General features: G+C 42.3%; 1 protein-coding gene across 10 annotated transcripts in view; it reads left to right on the top strand.

Annotated features, from left to right (window-relative positions):
- Positions 1–21358, top strand: part of LPP (LIM domain containing preferred translocation partner in lipoma) — a 756943-nt gene that overhangs the window by 269337 nt on the left and 466248 nt on the right. For all 10 annotated transcript variants that reach the window (XM_023736780.1, XM_023736775.1, XM_023736779.1 and 7 more), the window contains one exon: positions 10615–10816. In XM_023736780.1, the coding sequence (XP_023592548.1) occupies positions 10624–10816 (193 nt within the window). In that variant the 5' untranslated portion in view covers positions 10615–10623. The remainder of the gene's footprint in view (positions 1–10614; positions 10817–21358) is intronic.

The following is a 21358-nucleotide window of genomic DNA, read 5'->3' as shown; positions in this document are numbered from 1 at the left end:
AGGGACCCAGAGTTGTCATTCCTAAAAACCTGTTTCCATTGAGTCCATTCCAACTCTTACAGACCTACAGGACAGGCTAGAACTGCCCCATAGGGTTTCCAAGGAGTGGCTGCTGGATTCCAACTGCTGACCTTTTGGTTAACGGCTATAGCTCTTAACCACTGTGCCAGCAGGGCTCCAGAGGTGTCATTAGTACTCATTTAATCCAATCATCTCAGTTTTGGAGGAAGACGCTGCGGTCCCAGAGAAAGCAGAGGTTGGGCTCTGAACTCATGGCTGTGCTAAGACTGGAAGCTGAGTCTGCAGTTTGAAGATCAGGCATCCTCAAGCTGAATATGGAGATACACAGGAGGATGGTTAGCTTTGGTCTAGGGAGAGAAGCACATTGTACCATCTTAGTTGATCATTAAGAAAGCAGTTTTGAAAATGCAAGAAGGTACTGACTTTTATGTAAAGAGAAAAGCTTTCAAATTAGAAGAAAGGTATTTAAATTGCAGCTGCATGTTTAAATGAAGAAATTGTTAAGGATCATGAATCCTAAGCTTCAGTCTGCAATCAACTACTTCTGACGTGTAAGTCACAGAACACTCAGCCTCTCAATTCTTGCGCCACCTGCCTCTTCCCTCAGTATCTTTCAATAAATACTGACCCCAAGCCAGGCCTTGGAATAATTGCCAAGGGAGTTCCAGGGACTAGTGCAATGTGATTCAAAGATTAGCATAAATACTCTAAGCCACCAATGGCTTTCTACCCTTGAATCAGAGTATGTATCTATCTCTATCTATACATACATGCATACATATACACGCATACACCTATATATGTATATGCGTATGGGTGTTGTTGTTGTTAGGTGCCGTGGAGTTGGTTCCGACTCATAGCGACCCTACCTAAAACAGAACGAAACACTGCCCGGTCCTGCACCATTCTCACAATCATTGTTATACTTGAGCCCATTGTTGCAGCCGCTGTGTCAGTCCTTCTCTTGAAGGGTTTTCCTCTTTTTTTGCTGACTCTCTACTTTTCCAAGCACGATGTCCTTCTCCATGGACTGATCCTTCCTGATAACACGTCCAAAGTATGTGAGATGTAGTCTCGCCATTCTTGCTTTAAGGAGCATTCTGGTTGTACTTCTTCCAAGACAGATTTGGCAGTCTATGGTATATTTAATATTCTTCACCAACACCACAATTCAAAGGCGTCAGTTCTTCAGTCTTCCTAATTCATCATCCAGCTTTCGCGTGCATATGAAGTGATTGAAAACACCATGGCTTGGGTCAGGCGCAGCTTAGTCTTCAAGGTGACGTCTTTGCTTTTTAACACTTTAAAGAGGTCTTTTGCAGCAGATTTGCCCAGTGCAATGCGTCCTTTGATTTCTTGACTGCTGCTTCCATGGGTGTTGTTTGTGGATCCAAGTAGAATATACACACACACACACGTACACACACATCCATAGGTGCAGTGGTTAAGGGCTCAGCTGCTAACCAAAAAGGTGGGCAGTTTGAATCTACCAGCTGTTCTTTGGAAACCCTATGTGACAGTTCTACTCTGTCCTATAGGGTTGCTATGAGTCAGAATTGACTCAATGGCAGCAAGTTGTAGGTGCCCTGGTGGCACAGTGGTTAAGGGTTCAGCTGCTAACCAAAAAAGGTGGGCAGTTTGAATCTACCAGCCGCTCTTTGGAACCCCTATGGGGCAGTTCTACTCTGTCCTGTAGGGTCACTATGAGTCAGAATTGACTCAATGGCAGCAAGTTATAGGTGCCCTGGTGGCATAGTACTTAAGCGTTCAGCTGCTAACCAAAAGGTTGGCAGTTTGAGCCTACCGGCCACTCCGTGAGGTAAAGATATGGCGGTCTGCTTCAGTAAAGATTAAAGCCTTGGAAGCCATATGGGGCAGTTCTGTTCTGTTCTCTAGGGTCGCTTTGAGTGAGAATCGACTCAACAGCAATGGGTTTGGTTTTGATTATATATATGTATATTATATGTATATGTATATATATATATATACACACACAGACACACACACACACATTAAAAAGACAATATTGAAAACTAGTGCTTCAGGCTCATATGACTGGATGTTAGATAATACCATGTAATGGTGGTTTTAAATTTTGGTGGTCTATATAGATGTTTCAAACATTAGGATATTGATTTTGGGGGGAAAAAAAGAACATCTAGTCCACACACTAGTTAGCTCTAATTTTGTGGATGACAGTGATGCGGCATTGACATAGGACCTTCCGAGAGGCTGAATAGCTTTATTCATATTACATTTCACTCTACCTGAGGCCCTAAATTTTCCCATCTGCTGAGGAAAGGTCTAGGTCTTACATCATGTGGACTGTTGGGAGTCACTTGCATTCTGTTGAGCCTTGATTCGTTTGATCATGCTGTTGGCTTCATTGGTTAGTGTTATTCTGGCTCATTAAGGTTAAGTTTGATGCAATACAATAGTGAAGACATTAAGGCAAGAAGGATCCAGGAGCTAGGAGTGAAGGTGATTTCTTAATAATGGACAGCAGAAACTACTGTTTCTAAGTGGTGGCCTCCTTTGTATTGTGATGTTTTCCTTTTTCTTTCAAACAGGGAGGCGAGACAGTGGTGAAGACCATGGATTTGGGGTTAGAAGACCCATGTGCAAGCCTCAACTTTCCCATTTAGTAGCTGTGTTACCTTGAACAAATTATTGAACTTATTACAGCTTTATTTTCTTGATCTGCTACAAGTGGGCAATGATAACCCTACCTCATATGGTAGTTGGGATGATTATATAGCAGTTAGCGAATTGCCTGGCATGTCTTAAGTCCGCAATACATACTTACTATGTATTGTCTTTCTGTGGCTTTCTTATACCCATTGAGCAGATAGGCGGGAAAGACAGAAGAGCAACAGTGAGTGTGATAAGTGAAACTTCTTAGGTTCTTCTGCATTGTGTTGCATTTGACCACAGATCCTGAAACGGCAATGCTTAGGGATCAGCAGCTTTGTGACTTTCTCTTCGGCTGTGGACATCTTGCTTAGAGAAGGGCCATCTCTTTTGTCTTCCCCCTTCTGATGGTGTTTGTGTGTTTTTAGAGCTTCTGCGGAGATCTTCCCTTTCACTTCTTGCTTTCGCGATGATCAGAAGCTTAGAGTGAAACTGATCTAGAACCAGAGGAAGTAAGAGCTGGGGTTAATTTTGGTCCACCAAGACCGGCTCTCACCACTGCTCATCTTTGTGTTTACAGTGGACTTTTCTCTGAGAAGCTGAGAAACCCCAACTGACATGTTCTTGCTCATCTGTTCACTAAATTTGTGAGGTTTCCTTAAACCCATTTAGTAAATGAAGGACTGTAATTAAGAGAAGGAAAGCACTATAGACTGATTAGAGCTGGTTGGGACTTTACAGACATTCATTTTGCAAATGAGTGTCCTCTCTTGTTAAAGGTCACCTGATAGTTACTGGTGAAGCTGAGACTAGAGCTGGGGCCATGGAGACTCTATGGTTATGCTGTAGCATTTATTGCCTTCCTAAGATCCATCCAACATGTGCCTCTGGGTTCCTTTTCCTTACATAGGGTTTTCACTCTTGTAGGATCTTTGTTTAAAGGTAAAAGTTCTAGCTTTTCATTTCTGTATTAGAGATCTTTACAAACCAAGGAGCCTTGGTGGCGCAGTGGTTAAGCTTTTGGCTGCTAACCAAAAGGTTGGCAGTTTGAATCCACTTGCCTTGGAAACCCTGTGATATGATTCTGCTCTGTTTTATAGGGTCGGTATGAGTTGGAATCCACTTGATGGCAGTGGGTTACAAAGCAAAGTTTATTTTACTTTCCCAGTCTTTTCCCCAACTATTCTTCTAACTCAGTGCCCCATTTCTGTACAACTGGTCTACTCTCTGTCCCATAGAAATGCCTCACCCCATCCCTGAGCTCACAGTATTTCTAGGCATTATCCTTATTTTTTCACTTATCTTTCAGACTCACTTAGCTCTGAAAGATCTGATTAAGGGCTAGCCATGTGAAGCCTGTGTTAGCCTTTGTGACATCCCCACAGTATTTTCTTTTTTCCCCATGTATTTTCTCTGTTGTTCTTTCTCTCTCTATGTATGTAAATATATCTGCTTCACATTGGTTTTAAGTTCCTTGAATATAGAATGTGAATCTGATTCACCTGGAGTTGCAGTGCCAGACAAATGTTAATTAACTAACAAATTAATTTAGGAGCCCTGGTGGCGCAGTGGTTAATCACTAGGCTGCTAACTGAAAGGTCAGCAGTTTGAACCACCAGCTGCTCCATGGGAGAAAGATGTGGCAGTCTGCTTCTGTAAAGATTTGCAGCTTAGGAAACCCTATGGGGCAGTTCTACTCTGTCCTACAGGGTTGCCATGAGTCGGAATCAACTCGATGGCAGTGAGTAATTAATGAATGAAATTAACAATCATTTTTATTGACTGCCTACCATGTACTATACCCTGGCAATGTAAAATAGTACTTCCTTCTGCTCGTGGGAATTAATGAGTGTGGTTTGGGAAACAGACAAACAAGTAGAGTAGCATATGATGCGTGTGATGATAACAGTATGCTTGGTGTTGTGAAAGTATAGAAGAAGGATACAAACTTGACCTGAAGGATGGGCTATCTGAATTATGCCTTTAAGCCCAGGTAGGAAGTAATGTTCAGGATCTAAAGGATTTATAGTGGAGGAGACATGAATTTCAATCAAGAGGTAGTATGGTTGAAAGAGTGAAGGGATAAAACCTACAGGAAGTGGATGAATTTCCTCCATAATATAAATGTTGAAAACTGACCTTAGAAGAACTTTACAACTGCTACAATTATCATAGACGTTATTGGAAATATGATTAAAATCTATTATTAAAGAAGGTATCATATCTAGATAACTTTTCACTGAATTCTGAGAAACCTTTGTTGTTGTGGGCCATTGAGTCACTTCCAACTCATAGTGACTCTATGTGACAGACTAGAACTGCCCCACAGGGTTTCCTAGGCTGTAATCTTAACAGGAGCGGATCGCCAGGTCTTTTCTTCTGCAGAATGGAAGTGAATTTGAACCACCAGCCTTTTGGTTAGCAGCCAAGCGCTCAATCATTGCGTCACCAGGGCTCCTGAAAAACCTTTAGAGATCAGATAATTCTAATGTTGTCATTAAACTAATCCAGACATTAGAAAAGGATGTAGAAACTGGACTAAACCAAAGCTAAGAAGTTTCCTGAATACAGTCAAACACTTTGAGGGACAGAGTAGCAGGGGTGGGGGTCTGGGGACCATGCTTTCAGGGGACATCTAGGTCAATTGGCATAACAAAGCTTATTAAGAAAACGTTCTGCATCCTAATTTGCTGAGTGTCATCTGGAGTCTCAAAAGCTTGCAAGCGGCCACCTAAGATGTATCAATTGTTCCCAGCCATCTGGAGTAAAGGAGAATGAAGAACACCAAAGACACAAGGAAAGTATTAGCCCAAGAGACAGAAAGGGCCACATAAACCGGAGACTTCATCAGCCTGAGACCAGAAGAACTAGATGGTGCCTGGCTTCCAGAAATGACCACCCTGATAGGGAACACAACAGAGAGTTCCGGATGGTGCAGGAGAAAGGTGGGGTGCAGAACTCAAATTCTAGTAAGAAGACCAGATTTAATGGTCTGGCTGAGACTGGAGGAACCCCAGAAAGCATGGCCCCTGGATTGTGTATCAGCCCAGAACTAAAACAATTTCTGAGGCCAGCTCTTAAGACAGGGATTGGACTGGACCGTGGGACATAAAGTGATAACTTGTGAGGAGTGTGCCTCTTAGCTCAAGTAGATTCAAGAGACTAAACAGGCAGCTTCTGTCTGGAGGTGGGATGGGAGGGCAGAGGGGGTTAGGAGCTGGTAGGGTGGACATGGGGAATCGGGTGGAGAGGAGAAGTGTGCTGTCACAGTATGGGGAGGGCAATTAGAGTCACATAACAGTGTATGTATAAATTTTTGTATGGGAAAGAATAAAAAAATTAAAAAGATGTAATCCATAAAAAAAAAAAAAAGATGTAGAACCTCCATATCAAAACCTAAAAATAATAAATAAAACAACCAAAGAAAAAATATGAAACACTATAGAATGATCTTATGTATGATTTTATTTACAAAAATTTCCAAATAAGATAGCATGTCTAATTCATCAGTATCTCGAAACACTAAAACTGTGACTGAATAGGATTTATTCCAGGGATGCAAAGATGGTTCAATAACAATATGGTGCATTGAATTACCAAATTAAGGGTGGGATCATTGTACAGTAGATACTAAGGAGGAAGATATAGAAATTCTAAAAAGAGATGAGTAACTGTGGGAAATCAGCATTCATTTATTTACCCATTCATGCATAACATATTTTTCTGTGGGCCTCCAGCGTTGATAATACTGCCATGCAGATGAGACCTCCAAGAGCTTCTTCCAGTTCACTGGGGAAGATAGGCAGGTCAACAGGGAGCTTGTATGTAGACTGTTAGAGTCATATAAGCAAAGGACTAGAAGAGTCCAGAAAGGCAAGTAAGCTACCCTTCTTGGGGGAAATTAGAGAAATGTTCAGAGAGCCAGAGACATTTGAACTGGGTCTAGATAAAAAACAAATAAAATAAAACAAGACTTGATAGAACGTGAAGGGAGGGAAATGACATTGTTGATGATGGGTATAGCATGAGTAAGAGCTTAGAGTCACGAAAGTTTATTACAAGCACTGGGAATGGTGTCATGGGGCTGCTGTTGACATGGAGCAAAATGGCAGGGGAAGATGCTGGAAAGTTCTTCTGCGACCAGTTAATTTGGCCAGACCCCAGCACTCTTAGGAGGTGAGCTGGAGGTGTCTCCAAGGAGAGTCGGTGTCAGGAAAATATATGGTGTTGGGCATTACTGAAAAGACTGTGAAGCCAATGATTTGCATGCTAATACTGAAGTTGTCCATTTTTCAGAAGTTGCCTATTGTATATCTGTGGACTGTCGGAAAAGCCAGGATGCCTTAGTCGACGGATAACGTGGGAGTGCTCTAGAAATGTGCATGTTTGCTTCAGGAATCACTGCATCCTACATTGACTCATTTAAAAAAAAATTAGATTTACAGAGAAGTTGCAAGGGTAGTATTAACCCATTTGAAAAAATGATTAATCAAAATTTCTACTACAAAAAACAAAATAAACCAACCCATTGCCATTAAGTCGATTCTGACCACAGCGACCTTTTAGGACAGAGCAGAACTGCCCTTTAGGGTTTCCAAGGCTATAAATCTTTACAGAAGCAGACTGCCATTTCTTTCTCCCTTGGAGCGGCTGGTGGGTTTGAACCACCGACATTTCAGTTGGCAGTCGAGTGCTTAACCACTTGCACCACCAGGGCTCCTATTTCTACTACAGATATATTTAAATGCATTAAACCAAGATGTGCTTAAATGCATTAAAAATTTCCAGCCTTTATTTTATCCCACTTATTCCCCACTTGTATGCACTTTAGTCATGTTGAAAGCAGAACCAACACTTTTATCCCTATTTAATAGAAACCCGAGACTCAATAAGCAAAACCAAACCAAAACTGGTGTTTCTCAACCCTGACAGATGGGTTCGGTTTTGGTGTTTGGGAAGAAAATAATTATTTTCAAATGATCTTAAGTAAGCACCTGATGTCAGAACCAAGTAAAACAGGTGTCCATCGGTTACTTTTCTTTACTGATTTTGTCCTAGGCGTTAATGTCGGTGAAGGGATGTGCAAGATATGGTCCTTGCCCTTTGAAGAAACTCACAATTTAGCAAGTGTGTATATACATAGCATATATACAAGGCACAAGGAGGAAAAGAAAAAGGATCCTGTAACCAGTGTGAAAAGCCAGTATCATCACTGCTTTCAATAACATAAGTCTCTTGATTCATGTTATTCTCGTTGATTTATGTTATCCTTGCCTTGCAAAAACTACACCTCCAACGATTTCCCTCCATGCAGGATGGCCAAATAATTCCCAGTGGCTTTCAATGAGAATTGAGGCATTCCTTTTCTCTCACTGTGCATAGTACTTTATCATATATAAATAAAACAAAAACAACCCCGATGCAATCGAGTCGGTTCTGCCACGTAGCAATCCTATAGGACAGACTAGAGCTGCCCCATAGGGTTTCCAAACATCGGCTGGTGGATTTGAACTGCCGACCTTTTGGTTGGCAGCTGAGCTCTTAACCACTTCGCCACTAGGGCTCCCTTACAGTATATAGAGCACTTTAATGTTATCTCATTGGCTGTCGTAAGACTCTTGTGAGTTAGAAGAACAGGGCTCCTTATCTCAATTTTGATGGTGGAAGGTACCTGAGGCACAGGTCAAGGGCAGACGGATGGGGAGAACTGTCCAAAATCATGTCATTCGTTCGTGGTGTGGCCTCATGCTAATATCCAGACAACACTGTGTCTCATCCCTCCCCCTCCACCCTATCTCTCTATTGCTATGCCACGTGCTGAAGACTGTATTTTTTCCTGCACTTCCAGCGATCTTTGTCATTCCAGACATCTGGAAGTAATCATGGAGCCCTCTCAATTAATTCAGTTCAATTAATAAATTACTGGATGGGCTTGGGGTGGGAGTGGGTGCAGGGTGCCTTCCGGGCCTCCTGCGCTGGAGAGCTCTTGTAATCAAGCTTGGAGAGCTGTCGTCAGCGGCCGTCTGCGAGGCTCATCCCCACCAGCAGGCTGCCTGGAGGGCTGATGGGCTTCATGACAGGCAAGGCATCCTCCTTCTTTCGTAACATAGCGTGTGTAATTGATCAGAACAGCACCTGGGCTGGAGTGGTTTGTGCTCTCCTGGTTAAAGTTCTTCCTAAAGGTCCAATATGATATCAGCCTAACAGAACTCCTGATGGGACATTGTTGTGTTGTGTGGGGCTGTCCTGCGTGTTACACTGGGTGAATGTTCTTATCCTCTGGCCTCGAAATGCCAGCAAATTCCCCAGGCACTGTGGCAACCAGCACCCTCTCCCCTCCATTTCCAAATGCTTCTTAGCGGGGAGCAGAGCCAGTCCTGCCAGACAGATGATTTTAAAGTGCCCTGCTATGCATTCATTATACCCAGCTTCGAGAATACACTTTTAGTGGTTCCTTATTGCCTACGGAATTCCCCAGGCTTGTACCCAAAGCTGTCTGTGCATTGGTACCAACCCATGTTTGAGCTATTTGCTAGCTGACCAACCAGTTGCCATTGAGTGGATTCTGACTCCTGGTGACCCCATGCATGTCCGAGTAGAACTGTGCTCCATTGGATTTTCACTGGTGCTTTTTGGGAAGTAGATCACCAGGACTTTCTTCTGAGGCACCTCCAGGTGGATTCGAACTTCCAACCTTTTGATAAGCAACCAAGCACGTTAACCATTTGCACCATGTTAGGGACTTCTTTTGCTAGCTGTCTTTCCGTATCCATCCTCTGGTCCAGCCACCCTAAACTAAGTCTCTTGTACTTTTCTGCCTGTGTTCCTTTGCTGACATTGATCAGGCCTGAGCTCTCTCCTAGTCATACAAGGCACAGCATGAATGTCTCCTCACCAATGGGGTCTTCCTAGTTCTGCTCCCAGCGAGAAGTAATCTTACATATTTCTGCATCCCAGCAACACTTTTTACCTCATTTAGGTAACTTACCACCTCATTTAGGTAACTTAACACCATTTGCTTGGTATGATAGTTATCTTAACAGATTATTAATAAAATTGAAGCATTTTTCCAACCTTGCTCGTTTAAGATTCTCCTTCAGTCTAGAGGCCATTTTTAATTCATGTCTATTTCCTGAAAGGTGCGAGGCACTAAAATTGGTAATATTCGAAGAAAGGTATCAGATTGAATTTGTCCCCCCAAAATGCGTATCAACCTGGCTGGGCCACGATTCCCAGTATTGTGTGGTTGTGCACCATTTTGCGAGCTGATGTAATTTCCCTGTGTGTTGTAGATCCAAACCTCTATGATGTTACTGAGGCAGAATTAGAGACAGTTAATGGGCAGGACTTAAAACATAGGATTAGGCTATATGTTCAGTCAGTCTCTTTTGAGAGAAATAAAAGAGAGAAGCGAGCAGAGAGGAGAGGGACCTCATACTACCAAAAAAGAAGAGCCGGGGGAGTAGCATGTCCTTTGGACCCAGGGTCCCTGCACTGAGAAGCTCCTAGACCAGGGGAAGATTGATTACAAGGACCTTTCCCCAGAGCCGACACAGAGAGAAAGTCTTCCCCTGGAGCTGGTTCCCTGAATCCAGACTTCTAGCCTTCCAGACTGTGAGGGAATAAATTTGTTTGTTAAAGCCATCCACTTGTGATATGTCTGTTACAACAGGACTAGATAACTAAGATAGGGGTAGGTATTAAAGACTGAATGAGGATAATGTTCTCTCCTCCTCTTCCTCTTTCTTGTTCTCCTTCTCTTCCTTCTTCATTGTTGTCTTCTCTCCTCCTCCTCTTCCTTCCTTCCTCTCTCCTCCATCTTTCTTCTTCCTTCTCCTTTTCCAGAGAGCTTTAGCAAGATGCATGAAAGTATCGAAGATGAAATAACAGTGAAGTAAGGTCCGTTGCCTCTGTTTTCATGGTTCTGTAAAAACAGCTGTGTTTGTTTATTTTTAATTCCAGATTCCAACAATGTCTCACCCATCCTGGCTGCCACCCAAAAGCACTGGAGAGGGCCTTGGTCATGTGCCTGCTCGGATGGAGACCACCCATTCCTTTGGGACCCCCAGCATTTCGGTGTCCACACAACAGCCACCCAAGAAGTTTGCACCAGTAGTTGCTCCAAAGCCCAAGTACAACCCATACAAGCAACCTGAAGGCGAGGGTAGGTGCTGGAATTTGGGGACCTCCAGTGGGAAAGTTTAATATAGTGGAAGTGGTTTAGAGTACACTGTTTTGCTGAAATAACATAGCTCATGAATTTAGAGTGTCGTTATCATAACTATGGACTGTCAAAGCTTAAGGAGCCCCTAGAAATCATCTACGCCAACATCTCTTTTGTGGACAAAGAGATTGAGACCTCCTAGGGGGTTATATGGCCATGATTACACAGTGAATTAGGATTAGAGCCAAAACAAGAACCACAGCCCCTTAAGTCACAGCTTAGCACATTTCTACTGCCTTCTCCTTCACCTTCTACCCCTTTGTCTTGTAGGGCTTTTTCTGTAACTCAGTTATCCCTCCCTCCTGCCTTTGGACAAGTATCCCAAAATGCTGCCAACCGATGGTCAGATGGGGAGCCCATGCAAAGTTGGCATAGTAAGATGCCTGGAGTTGTTTTGCCTTCCCTGTCTGTTTTTCCTTCCCTAGGCTTCTGCAGGGTAAAGTTGTCTAAAGAGCTGCGTGGCTGGGTGAGATCTTCTGTTGAGGCTCACTGGCAAATTTGAGTAAAGCTTAGTTTCGGTGGTTTTAATGGCGGTACATTCAGTTTAAACCAAGCAGAGTTTAAAGGTCTACCTGAGATCATCATCTTTCTGTTAAGATGCACACGTGTTGTGCACACTCACGCACTAAACTCCATGGGCAGCACAAAGAGGGCACTCCTCTTGGGTTGAAGAGGTTCCACCTGTTGGCCAGTTGGTGTCCATGGCTCATCCAGACTCATGAAAGCAATAACCTAGAACTTACAAACAGAAGAGCATTAGCCTTCTGGGAACTGAGAGGGAAGGGAAAGTGAAAGGAGCTCCAGTCCCTAGCATGTTTGTTTCAGTGATCTTGCCTGAGACCTTTTCATGCTGTGTGCAGACCTGCTCCTGGTCATCTTCCCTGAATTCTTTCTTTAATTCTCATTTATTCTGCCCTCCTCTTTGGGCTCTGCAAGTTGGAAGGTGAAATACCTGGATTTGCATTTACTTCATGATATATTTTGGCCATTCTTCCTGTTTCCTTCCTCCTCCTCAACTTGCTCCCAGTGAAACACTTTAATGGTCTGTTAGTTTTTTAGGATTGACGTCTGAAGCCAGAGATCTAGCTTGTGTAAGGTGTCTGGAGGCTTGGACAGGATGATAGCGAAGGTACGGCCTGAGAATGCACTCTTGAACTGTGGCTGTGGATCTCTGGGTCTCCTCTCCCCCAGAAGGGCAGTAACAAGACCATCAGAGAGCCTCTCTGGGAAAACAATAAAAGAAGCCTTGATGTTCTCTGAATCTTCAGGACGGTGCCTGAGGTTTTATTTGTCCTTTAGGGAGACTGCACCTTTGCAGTTTATCAAGGATTTAGTGGAACTGGTTTTCTTTGGTTCATCGTTTCTGAGTGATTGCCGGGCTCAGGAATGGGTTCTGGAGGAGATTCCTTCTTCCCAGGAACAGCAGGATCCATGTGTTGACTTCCTCGTTTGTTTTCTCAGCCTTGCCCTTTGTCTGCTTACTAGAGAGGTTGTCGTTTTGTCTCCTGATTTTTGGGGAGAGCTACAATAGACTTCCCTCTAAGGTGGAGAGACTAAGGAGGCACCCATCTGTCAGTGGAGGCTTGCGTGTTGCTAAGATGCTGAACAGATCTCAGCGGGGCTTCAAGACTAAGACAGACAAGGTAGAAAGGCCTGGAGATCTACTTCCAAAAATCAACCATTGAATATCCTGTGGGTCGCCACAGTCCAGTCCACAGCTGATCATGGAGATGGCGTAGGATGGGCAGCGTTTTGTTCCGTTGTCCAGGGGTCGCCATGAATCGGGGGCTGACTCTGTGGTAGTAGCTGCAAACAACAACAGCCCATATAGAGTAGGAAGCAAAGGTGTGAGGTAGTCTCAGAAGGTGTGACGGTCCATATATACTCGAGGGTCAGGGTGAAGGCAGCTTCCTTATTCAGTGGGCTAATTACCGGCACATGTGAGACAGTGAGGAGAAAGACGTGTGTCTCCCTCACACTCCGTCACTCGGAACGTCTTCGGATGATCCTCCCCGCTCTGAGATGCTTTGCCCTCTTCCCTGTGATCTGTGGGGTTCACCCGCCATCTGTCATGTCTCCCAGCAGCACTGACATAATCTCTGTCTTGTTTGCACACTCTGTAGCTCACAACTCCATCCTTTCTCAACTCACCACTCCACATCTTTTTGTTGCCTGTTAAAGTCCTACCTGTATTTCCTTCTCAAAATGTCTCCCCCCACGTGGCCTCAGAGTTAATCAGCCCCTTCCCTGTGTTTCCGTATGCATCCTCTGCTATGACTCTTAAATTCTATCACGTTTCTATTTCTTATGTTACTGCTCCTGCTCTTACTGTGTCGCTTGTTGAGCACATAATGTATGTGTGACACTATTTTTTTTTTTTATTACTACTGTATTGCCTTTGAGCAATAACTCTGTGAAGTAAATACTTTTTTCCACATAAAGAAATAGAAGCTTGGAGAGGGGAGGTGTCATTCTCCGGGTTTTATGGCTAGTAAGTCTTTGAGCCCTGGTGCTGCAGTGGTTAAGCACTTGGCTGCTAACTGAAAGGTCTGTAATTTGGGCTGACTAGCCACTCCTTGGGAGAAAGAAGTGGCAGTCTGCTTCTGTAAAGATTTACAGCCTTGGAAACCCTATAGGGCAGTTCTGCTTTGTCCTATAGGGTGGCTGTGAGTTGGGATTGTTAGCAGTGGGTTTTTTTGGGTTGAGTCTTTGAACTGAGCTGTTGCCTTAACTGATGTCTCTGAGGCTCTTCCTTCTATCTGTGATCTATGTGGCACCACAAAAAAAAAAAAAAGGGTTCTCTCTTTCTGGCTTTCTCCTGTCCTAGAATAACCCCGATGCTGTCAAGCCAATTCCTACTCACAGCGACCCTATAGGATAGAGTAGAACTGCCCCATAGGATTTTCAAGGTTGTAAATCTTTACAGAAGCAGATTGCACCACATCTTCCTCCTGTGGAGCAGCTGGTGGGTTTGAACCGCTGACCTTTTGCGTCTAGGAGTTGTTTAATCACTGATTTCTTGAAGTTACCAATTACATTTCTCACTTTCGTATTATGTCTGTAATCTCTGGGGTTTACGCTCTCATTTTTTAACTCTGACAGTGAAAGCGGAAGAGCTCTCACGTCTTCCACATCAACTTATATTTATCTGATACCATATGTTATCATTTTCTTTTATAAGGCATTCTGCTAATAACCTTTCTTTAGAGGGCTTTGGCACACTTAAAAGTGGGCTATGCTCTTTTTCCCAGTTAGTAGCTTCTTAGGCCATCAGGTCTTTTCATTTTGTTCCCATTATTCTCCTTGTGTTTTTTTTTTTTTAAAGAACTTGTGTTTCTTTAGCTGTCATTGTATACCCCTGCATTTCCAAATGCTTTCCGTGTGCAGCGCTTAGGAACCTCTTACATAGTTGTTGGGTGCTGTCGAGTCGGTTCCGACTCATAGCGACCCTGTGTACAGCAGAACAAAACACTGCCCGGTCCTGCACCATCCTCACAATCGTCATGCTTGAGCCCATCGTTGGCAGCCATTGTGTCAGTCTATCTCATTGAAGGTTTTCCTCTTTTTTGCCGACCCTCCACCACTTATGAGCCTTTATATCTATATTTAGTTTTGTCTTCATATAGAGTTTGGAGCCCTGGTGGTGCAATGGTTAAAGATCTATGGCTGCTAACCAGAAGGTTGGCAGTTCAAATCTACCAGCCACTCCTTTGAAACTATGGGACAGTTCTGCTCATACAGAGTTTTTACAGTATTTGTGTCTATATTATTTTTGGTGAAATGATTTTGGTAGTAGGTATGATTTGGTCTCTTCCCTCTTCTACACTGATGACGAAGACACAATAATGCTATTTTTCTTCTTCTGATCCCTAAGGTGTGAGCCTTTAATGTTCTTTGTCCACTGATCTGGAGCTTCTTTCTGCTTCAAGTTTACAAGAACATAGAGCCTTTGACTTTGATGGTAAGGAGTGTGTAGACCTTGTTCTGTTCTTGGTAGATACCAAAATAAATGAGCTCTCCTACTCTTGTAATACGTTATTTTCTTGAGAGGGTTTTGAAACGTTTCCGTTATTACCACCCTAAAATGAGAAACACACATGCAAGCTTGACTAAATGAAATTTGATAAATGTGTTTTACCTAACCATGACACTGGTTAATCGTATAGAATAAGTGGATACTTGGAAGTTTGTCAAGTTGGGGTTGTCCTGTGGCCTGGAGTTGACCTTTGCCAATCTCTGGAGTTCTTTTTAAGAAACATTTTTATGTAGGTTTTTGAAAAAGTCAGCCCACGGGGTGCAAATTTACGGCCACCCTCCTTTCAGCAATGCTTTGTATTTGTACAGTCCTTTATGCTTTATCCAGCGCTTCTGTATTCAGTGTGTTTTAATTCTCCAAAGAGAATTCTTACTGTAGGTCTCTCTGAGTTAGGAGGTGGAACAGATGTTATTGCTGTTTTACTGATTAGTAAACCCCCAGAAGTGAAATAATCATTAAAGAATCGTGCAGCTAGTAAAAGAGCAGAGATGGGCCTTCATACCCAGGGCTCTTACTGACCTTAAAAGGCTCTATTGATCAGAGGTTGGGCTAGACAGCCTCGTGTCTCTTCTAATGCCTTTGTTTTAGTTTTACATGATTCTGCTTTGAAATTAATTTCACAGTGGTGACTTGTCACAGACTATTTCTATGTAGATCATATTATATTTCACACATCTGTATAATATAAATAAGGCCTCTTTTTTTAAAGCTTCGCTTCACTTAGGCTCATCATGACAGAGAAGGATAGGTGAAACTTACTCTTTTAAATGGAGTTTCCAAATCTGGATTTTTTTTTTTAAGAAGGTCTCCCTATGCTTTCTGCTACCCTGAGGTTATCAGTTCATTCCATGGAGGTAAAATAGTTATAGATGATTGCTAATACAGGGTAGACATGGTAACTTAAACAAAATGCTCTAATGAGCAGCTGACCCTACCATGATGGAGGTGGCAGCCAAGCTTGTTTCCTTTCTCCTTTCCTGCCAGTGCCATTTTTCATGCTGTCTGTAGTCATGAAGTCTTTGAGCAGTAGAATGAGAAAAGAATTTGAAGATTATCTAGTCCAGTTCTTTCCTTTGTCAGATGTGAAAACTTAGTCTGAGAGAGAAGGAGGTGGCTTGCCCAAGGCTACCCACGTGTTTAGGCTGAACTGGGTCCAGAAACAAGTTCTCTTGAATGTGCCCGTTCCATTGCCCCATCATTTCTCTCTGGAGCAGATAAGACTGGGGCTTGGTTTCTGGGACGCGATGAGTCCTGCGTTACTGATACTTGATGGAGAACTAACAATAATGAGAAGTCATGTGTTCTAGTACGTTGTTGTTGTTGTTACTTGCCGTTGAGTCAGGCGCTGACTCATGGTGCCCCCATCCACAACATAACAAACCACTTCTAGGTCCTGTGTCATCCCTATGATCGGCGGGCTGCTGTGATCCATAGGGTTTTCATTGGCTGATTTCTGGAAGCAGATTGTCAGTCCTTTCTTCCTAGCCAGGGCATAACTGTTTTCTCAGCAGTTCTGAAATGTGAGGGAAACTGATGGCCACCTAGGGTGGAATATTTAAGGAATAATTTAGCCTGGGTTTCCCCTACCATTTCTGTGTTGAACACATAGTCCAATGTGTTGCTATTCCTGTTCTCACTGTTAGTAAAATATTTTTTTGTTTTTAACATAGAGTAATAAATAGGTGGTAGAAAATGTATGAGAAGGCTGATTATGAACTTTGAACAGTAATATCTAACTATTTAGACTCACAGCAGGCTCTCCTTTCTCTGTTGTCCTATAGTCACTGTTCCTTATCATGAAAGGTGAATCTCGCCTGTGACTTTGGCGGTACAGATGGACGCATCTTCTCTGTGGAGCCCTGATAGCCCTGTGAAATTGCTAGTAAGCACAGAAGAGCAATTACAACTTCTCCAACGTTTGTTATAATTACGCATGGTCTGTCTTGAGGATGTCCACAAATTCACAGAAACATCCGGAAGTCTAATGAGACTTGGGTTTGAGTGGCATGCCTCTTTTCTGGTTCAGGGTGAACATCTTGAGTCTCATCTATCACTGTGAAGCGTAGTACATGAGTTTTAATTTTCAGGTCCTCGAGGAAAAAAAGGACAAGCTGTTCATTCATTAAAGGATCAGATGATAATTGTATTAATTTGCTCTTTACCTTGCATCATCTTGAAGAAAAAGTAACTTGTGATTCTTTGGACGACATCAGATCTTGCCAGATATTCCTAGACCTTGCTGACATTCAAAACAGCCAAGGTGCAGCAATGGATTGAGGTTCAGGGCATTGACATTCAAGTCTCAGCTCTACCACTTGACCTTGGATGGGACACTTTTTTTTTTTTCTCTTCCACAGTTTCCTTAATTTATGAAATTAACTGGTAACATTAATTATAAGATTGCTTTGAGGATCATACAAAACAATAAATGTGAAAATATCTATAAACCATAAATTACCATATAACTTTAAGGGATTATTATTGTATATTTATTTATTTACTAACTTAACTATTAACACTGATTTTGTGCCAGGTTCTCTTCTAGATACTGAAGTAATAATGGCAATGAGCATAACATAGAATAATCTCTGCCCTCATGGTATGTACTTTCATACTATAATAAAAACAACTTATTTTTATTGTTACTAATATATAATAGTAATACAATTACAAAATGACATTTTATAAACATATTTTATAATCCTATACATATTTTACTAATAATTAGGTTAATTAATGGTATTCATAAATACTGACACATACTATTAATTTCTAATGATGGTAATAGGAATCACAGTTCCTCAGTACTCTGTAAACTGAAGTTCTAGAACCAGGGTGTTATGGATTGAATTATGTCCCCCCAAAATATATGTGGTAAATCCTAAACTCTCTGCCTGTAGTTGTAATCCCATTTGGGAATGGGTTGTCTCTGTTATGTTCATGAGGCAGGATTAACACAGGGTGTAATTTGAGTCAATCTCTTTGGAAATATAAAAGAGATTGAACAAGTGAGCAGAGAGGAGATGGGGTAAGATGGATGCCAAGACACATGGAAGTCTCCAAGGTACCAGGAAGCAGAAGCTGAAGAGACAAAGACCTTCCTCCAGAGCTGACAGAGAGAGAAAGCCTTTCCCTAAAGTCAGCACCCTGAATTCAGACTTCTAGCCTCTTGAACTGTGAGAAAATAAATTTTTCTTTGTTAAAGCCACCCACTTGTGGTATTTCTGGTATAGCAGCTCTAGATAACTAAGACAGAATTTGGTACCAGGAATGGGGTGGTGCTCTAACAGGTACCTAAAATGTGGAAATGGTTGTGGAATTGGGTAACGGGTAGAGGCTGGAAGAGTTTTAAGGAGACTGATAGTAAAAGCCTAGATTGTCTTGAAGACTGTTGATAGAATTACGGACGTCAAAGGCGATTCTGATGAGGGCTCAGAAGAAAGTGAGGAGAGCTATAGAGAGTGTCTTTTATCATCTTAGAGAATACATATGGCACCAGTAACAAAATGTTGCTAGAAATGTGGATGTTATATGTGCTTCTGGTGAGGCTTTGAAAGAAAATGACGAATATTTGATTGGACAGTGGAAGAAGTTGTTAGGTGCCATCGAGTCGCTTCCGAACACCGTTCTGAACAACAAAACAAAGCACTGTTTGGTCCTGCACTGTCCTTACAATTGTTACTATGTTTGAGCCCATTGTTGCAGCCACTGTGTCACTCCTATCTTGTTGAGGGTGTTTCTCTCTTTTTCTGACCCTCTACTTTATCAAGCATGATGTCCTTCTCCAGGGACTGGTCCCTCCTGATAACAGGTCCAAAGCAGAGCTATGGTCCCAGTGGACCTTGAAGGTGGAGCTGAAGCCCAGGGTCCAGGGGCCTCTGCCCAGAACCCAGAGTTTGTGGCCTACACCCAGAGTCTGGAGAACAGGGCCCTTGCTCAGGTGGTCTCAGAGAACAGAAGGGTTATTTCCAAGCCTTGAGAGCTAATATAAATTGTTCTCCTGTGTTTTAGACTTGCTTGGTGCCTGTAGTCCCTTCTTTCCCTCCAGTTTCTTTCATTTGTAATGGAGATGTCTGCCTTGTGCCTGTTCCATCATTGTACTGTGGAAACAGGTAACGTGTAGTCTAGACTTCACAGGTTCACAGACGAAGAGGAATTTTGTCCCAGGATGGAATATGCCTAGTGTCTAACCCATATTTGATTTGGATGATGCAGAAGATCAGATTTTGGACTTGGAGTTGATTTAAGACTTTTGGGATGATGTGATGGGTAAATGTGTTTTACATGTGGCAGACACATAAATTTTGGGGGGCCAAAGGATAGTAGCACTAGATAATTAAAGGCGTAGGGTAAGTCTTAAAAAGTATTCCATACAATTCCTTCATTTCCTAAATGAGGATAGTGAATTCACTAATATATTTCTAGGAGATACAGGGCCTTTGCCATAGGAATGCTATAAATATTAACTAGAAGTTGTTGAACACAGGCAAGTATTATTATCCCAGTTTTAGAGGCTTAGAGAGGTTGTTGGTTTATTTAGGGTTATAAAATAGATCATGGTAAAACTGAGTCTTGATCGCTTTTGATTCCTTTCATGACTACCACAGTTCTGTGCCACATCCAACGTTTTGAGGGGCTTGTTTAGAAGCTAGTGATAGAACACGTGGACATGATGATTTAAATGTGTTAGAACAAGGAGAAGTTCATATATTGTTGACAAATCTCTCCTATATTGTAACCCATCAGCTTTATTAACTGCTGAAATGGGTTACTTAAAGGAAGTGATGGATTTCTTATCCTTTTATGACTTCCAAGATACAGGGATTGATGCTGTGTTGTACTTTCCAATCTTCTTCATTAATAAATTATATAAATGTACAGTACTCTTGTCTCCCCTCTAGTGCTGCTGTAACAGAAATACCACAAGTGGACGGCTTTAACAAACAGAAATTTCTCTTCTCACAGTTGAGGAGGCTAGACGTCCGAATTCAGAGTGCAGGCTCTAGGGGAAGGCTTTCTCTCTATGTTGGCTCTGGAGGAAGGTCCTTGCCTCTTCCGCTTCTGCTTCCTGGTTCCTTGGAGATCTCCATGTGTCTTGTCATCTGTCTTCCCCATGTCTGCTTCCTAGTTTGCTTGTTTAATCTCCTTTATATCTCAAAAGAGATTAACTCAAGATATACCCTACACTAACTCTGCCTCATTAACATAACGAAATAACCCCTTCTCTAATGGGATTATAACCACAGGCATAAAACCAAACCAAACCCATTGCTGTTGAGTTGATTCCAACTCATAGGGACCCTATAGGACAGAGTAGAACTGCCCCACAAGGTTTCCATGAGTGGCTGGTGGATTCGAACTGCTGACCCTTTGGTTAGCAGCCAAGCTCTTAACCACTGCAACGCAAAGGCTCCACCACAAGCATAGAGGTTAGGATTTACAGCACATATTTTTGGGGGACACAATTCAATCCATAACACTGTTGTGTCTCCATTTTTTCAAATCGGCATAAAACTTGATTTTTTTTTTTTGGTAAGATTAAAAATATATATAGAACCACAATGAGGTGTCACTGTACACCTATTATTGTTGTTGTCAGCTGCCATCAAATTGTTTCTGACTCGCGGAGACCCCATGTATGTAGAGTAGAACTGCCCTATAGGATTTTCAAGGCTGTGACCTTTCAGAAGCAGATTGCCAGGCCTGTCTTCCCAGGCACCTCTGGGCGGGTTTGAACTGCCAGCCTTTCGTCTAATAGTTGAGAGTTTAACCTTTTGCTTGACCCAGGGAACCTACACACCTATTAGGTCAGCTTTAAAGAAAAAATAGTGATAACACCAAATGATGGTGAAGATGCAGTGAAACTAGATCTTTCATGCATTGCTGGTGCACTTACCGTATGATCCAGCAATTGTACCTTTGGGCATTAAATCCAGACAAATAAAAAGTTATGTTCACACACAAACCGGTACATAAACGTTCATAGAAACTTTACTTGTGATAGTAAATACTGGAAACAGTTTAAAAGTCCTTACATGGGTGAAAGGTTAAGCAAACTGGTACATCCAAACAATGGGTTAATGCTACTCAGCAGTAAAAAAAAGAATGATACGTCCAACAATGTGGGTTGACTTTAAGGGCGTTGTGCTTAATGAAAAAAGTTAATCTCAAAAGGTTACATATTGTATTAGATTTATAGAACATACTAGACATGACAAAAATGTAGAAATGGAGAACAGATTAATGGTTCTTGGGGGCAGAAATGGGAGGGTAGAGGTGGGTAGGGGTGGTCATACCAAGGGATAGCAACAGGGCGTTCTTGGTGGTAGTGGAACAATTCCGTATCTTGATTGTGATGATGGTTACACTAATCTATACATGGGACAGTGTTACACAGAACTACACACACACACACACACACACACACACACACACACACACACACA

The sequence above is a fragment of the Trichechus manatus genome, unplaced genomic scaffold (assembly GCF_000243295.1).
Source record: "Trichechus manatus latirostris isolate Lorelei unplaced genomic scaffold, TriManLat1.0 scaffold00092, whole genome shotgun sequence".
Taxonomy (NCBI): Eukaryota; Metazoa; Chordata; class Mammalia; order Sirenia; family Trichechidae; genus Trichechus; species Trichechus manatus.
The sequence above is the reverse complement of the archived record's forward strand: the minus strand, read 5'-3'. Positions and strand labels throughout refer to the sequence as shown.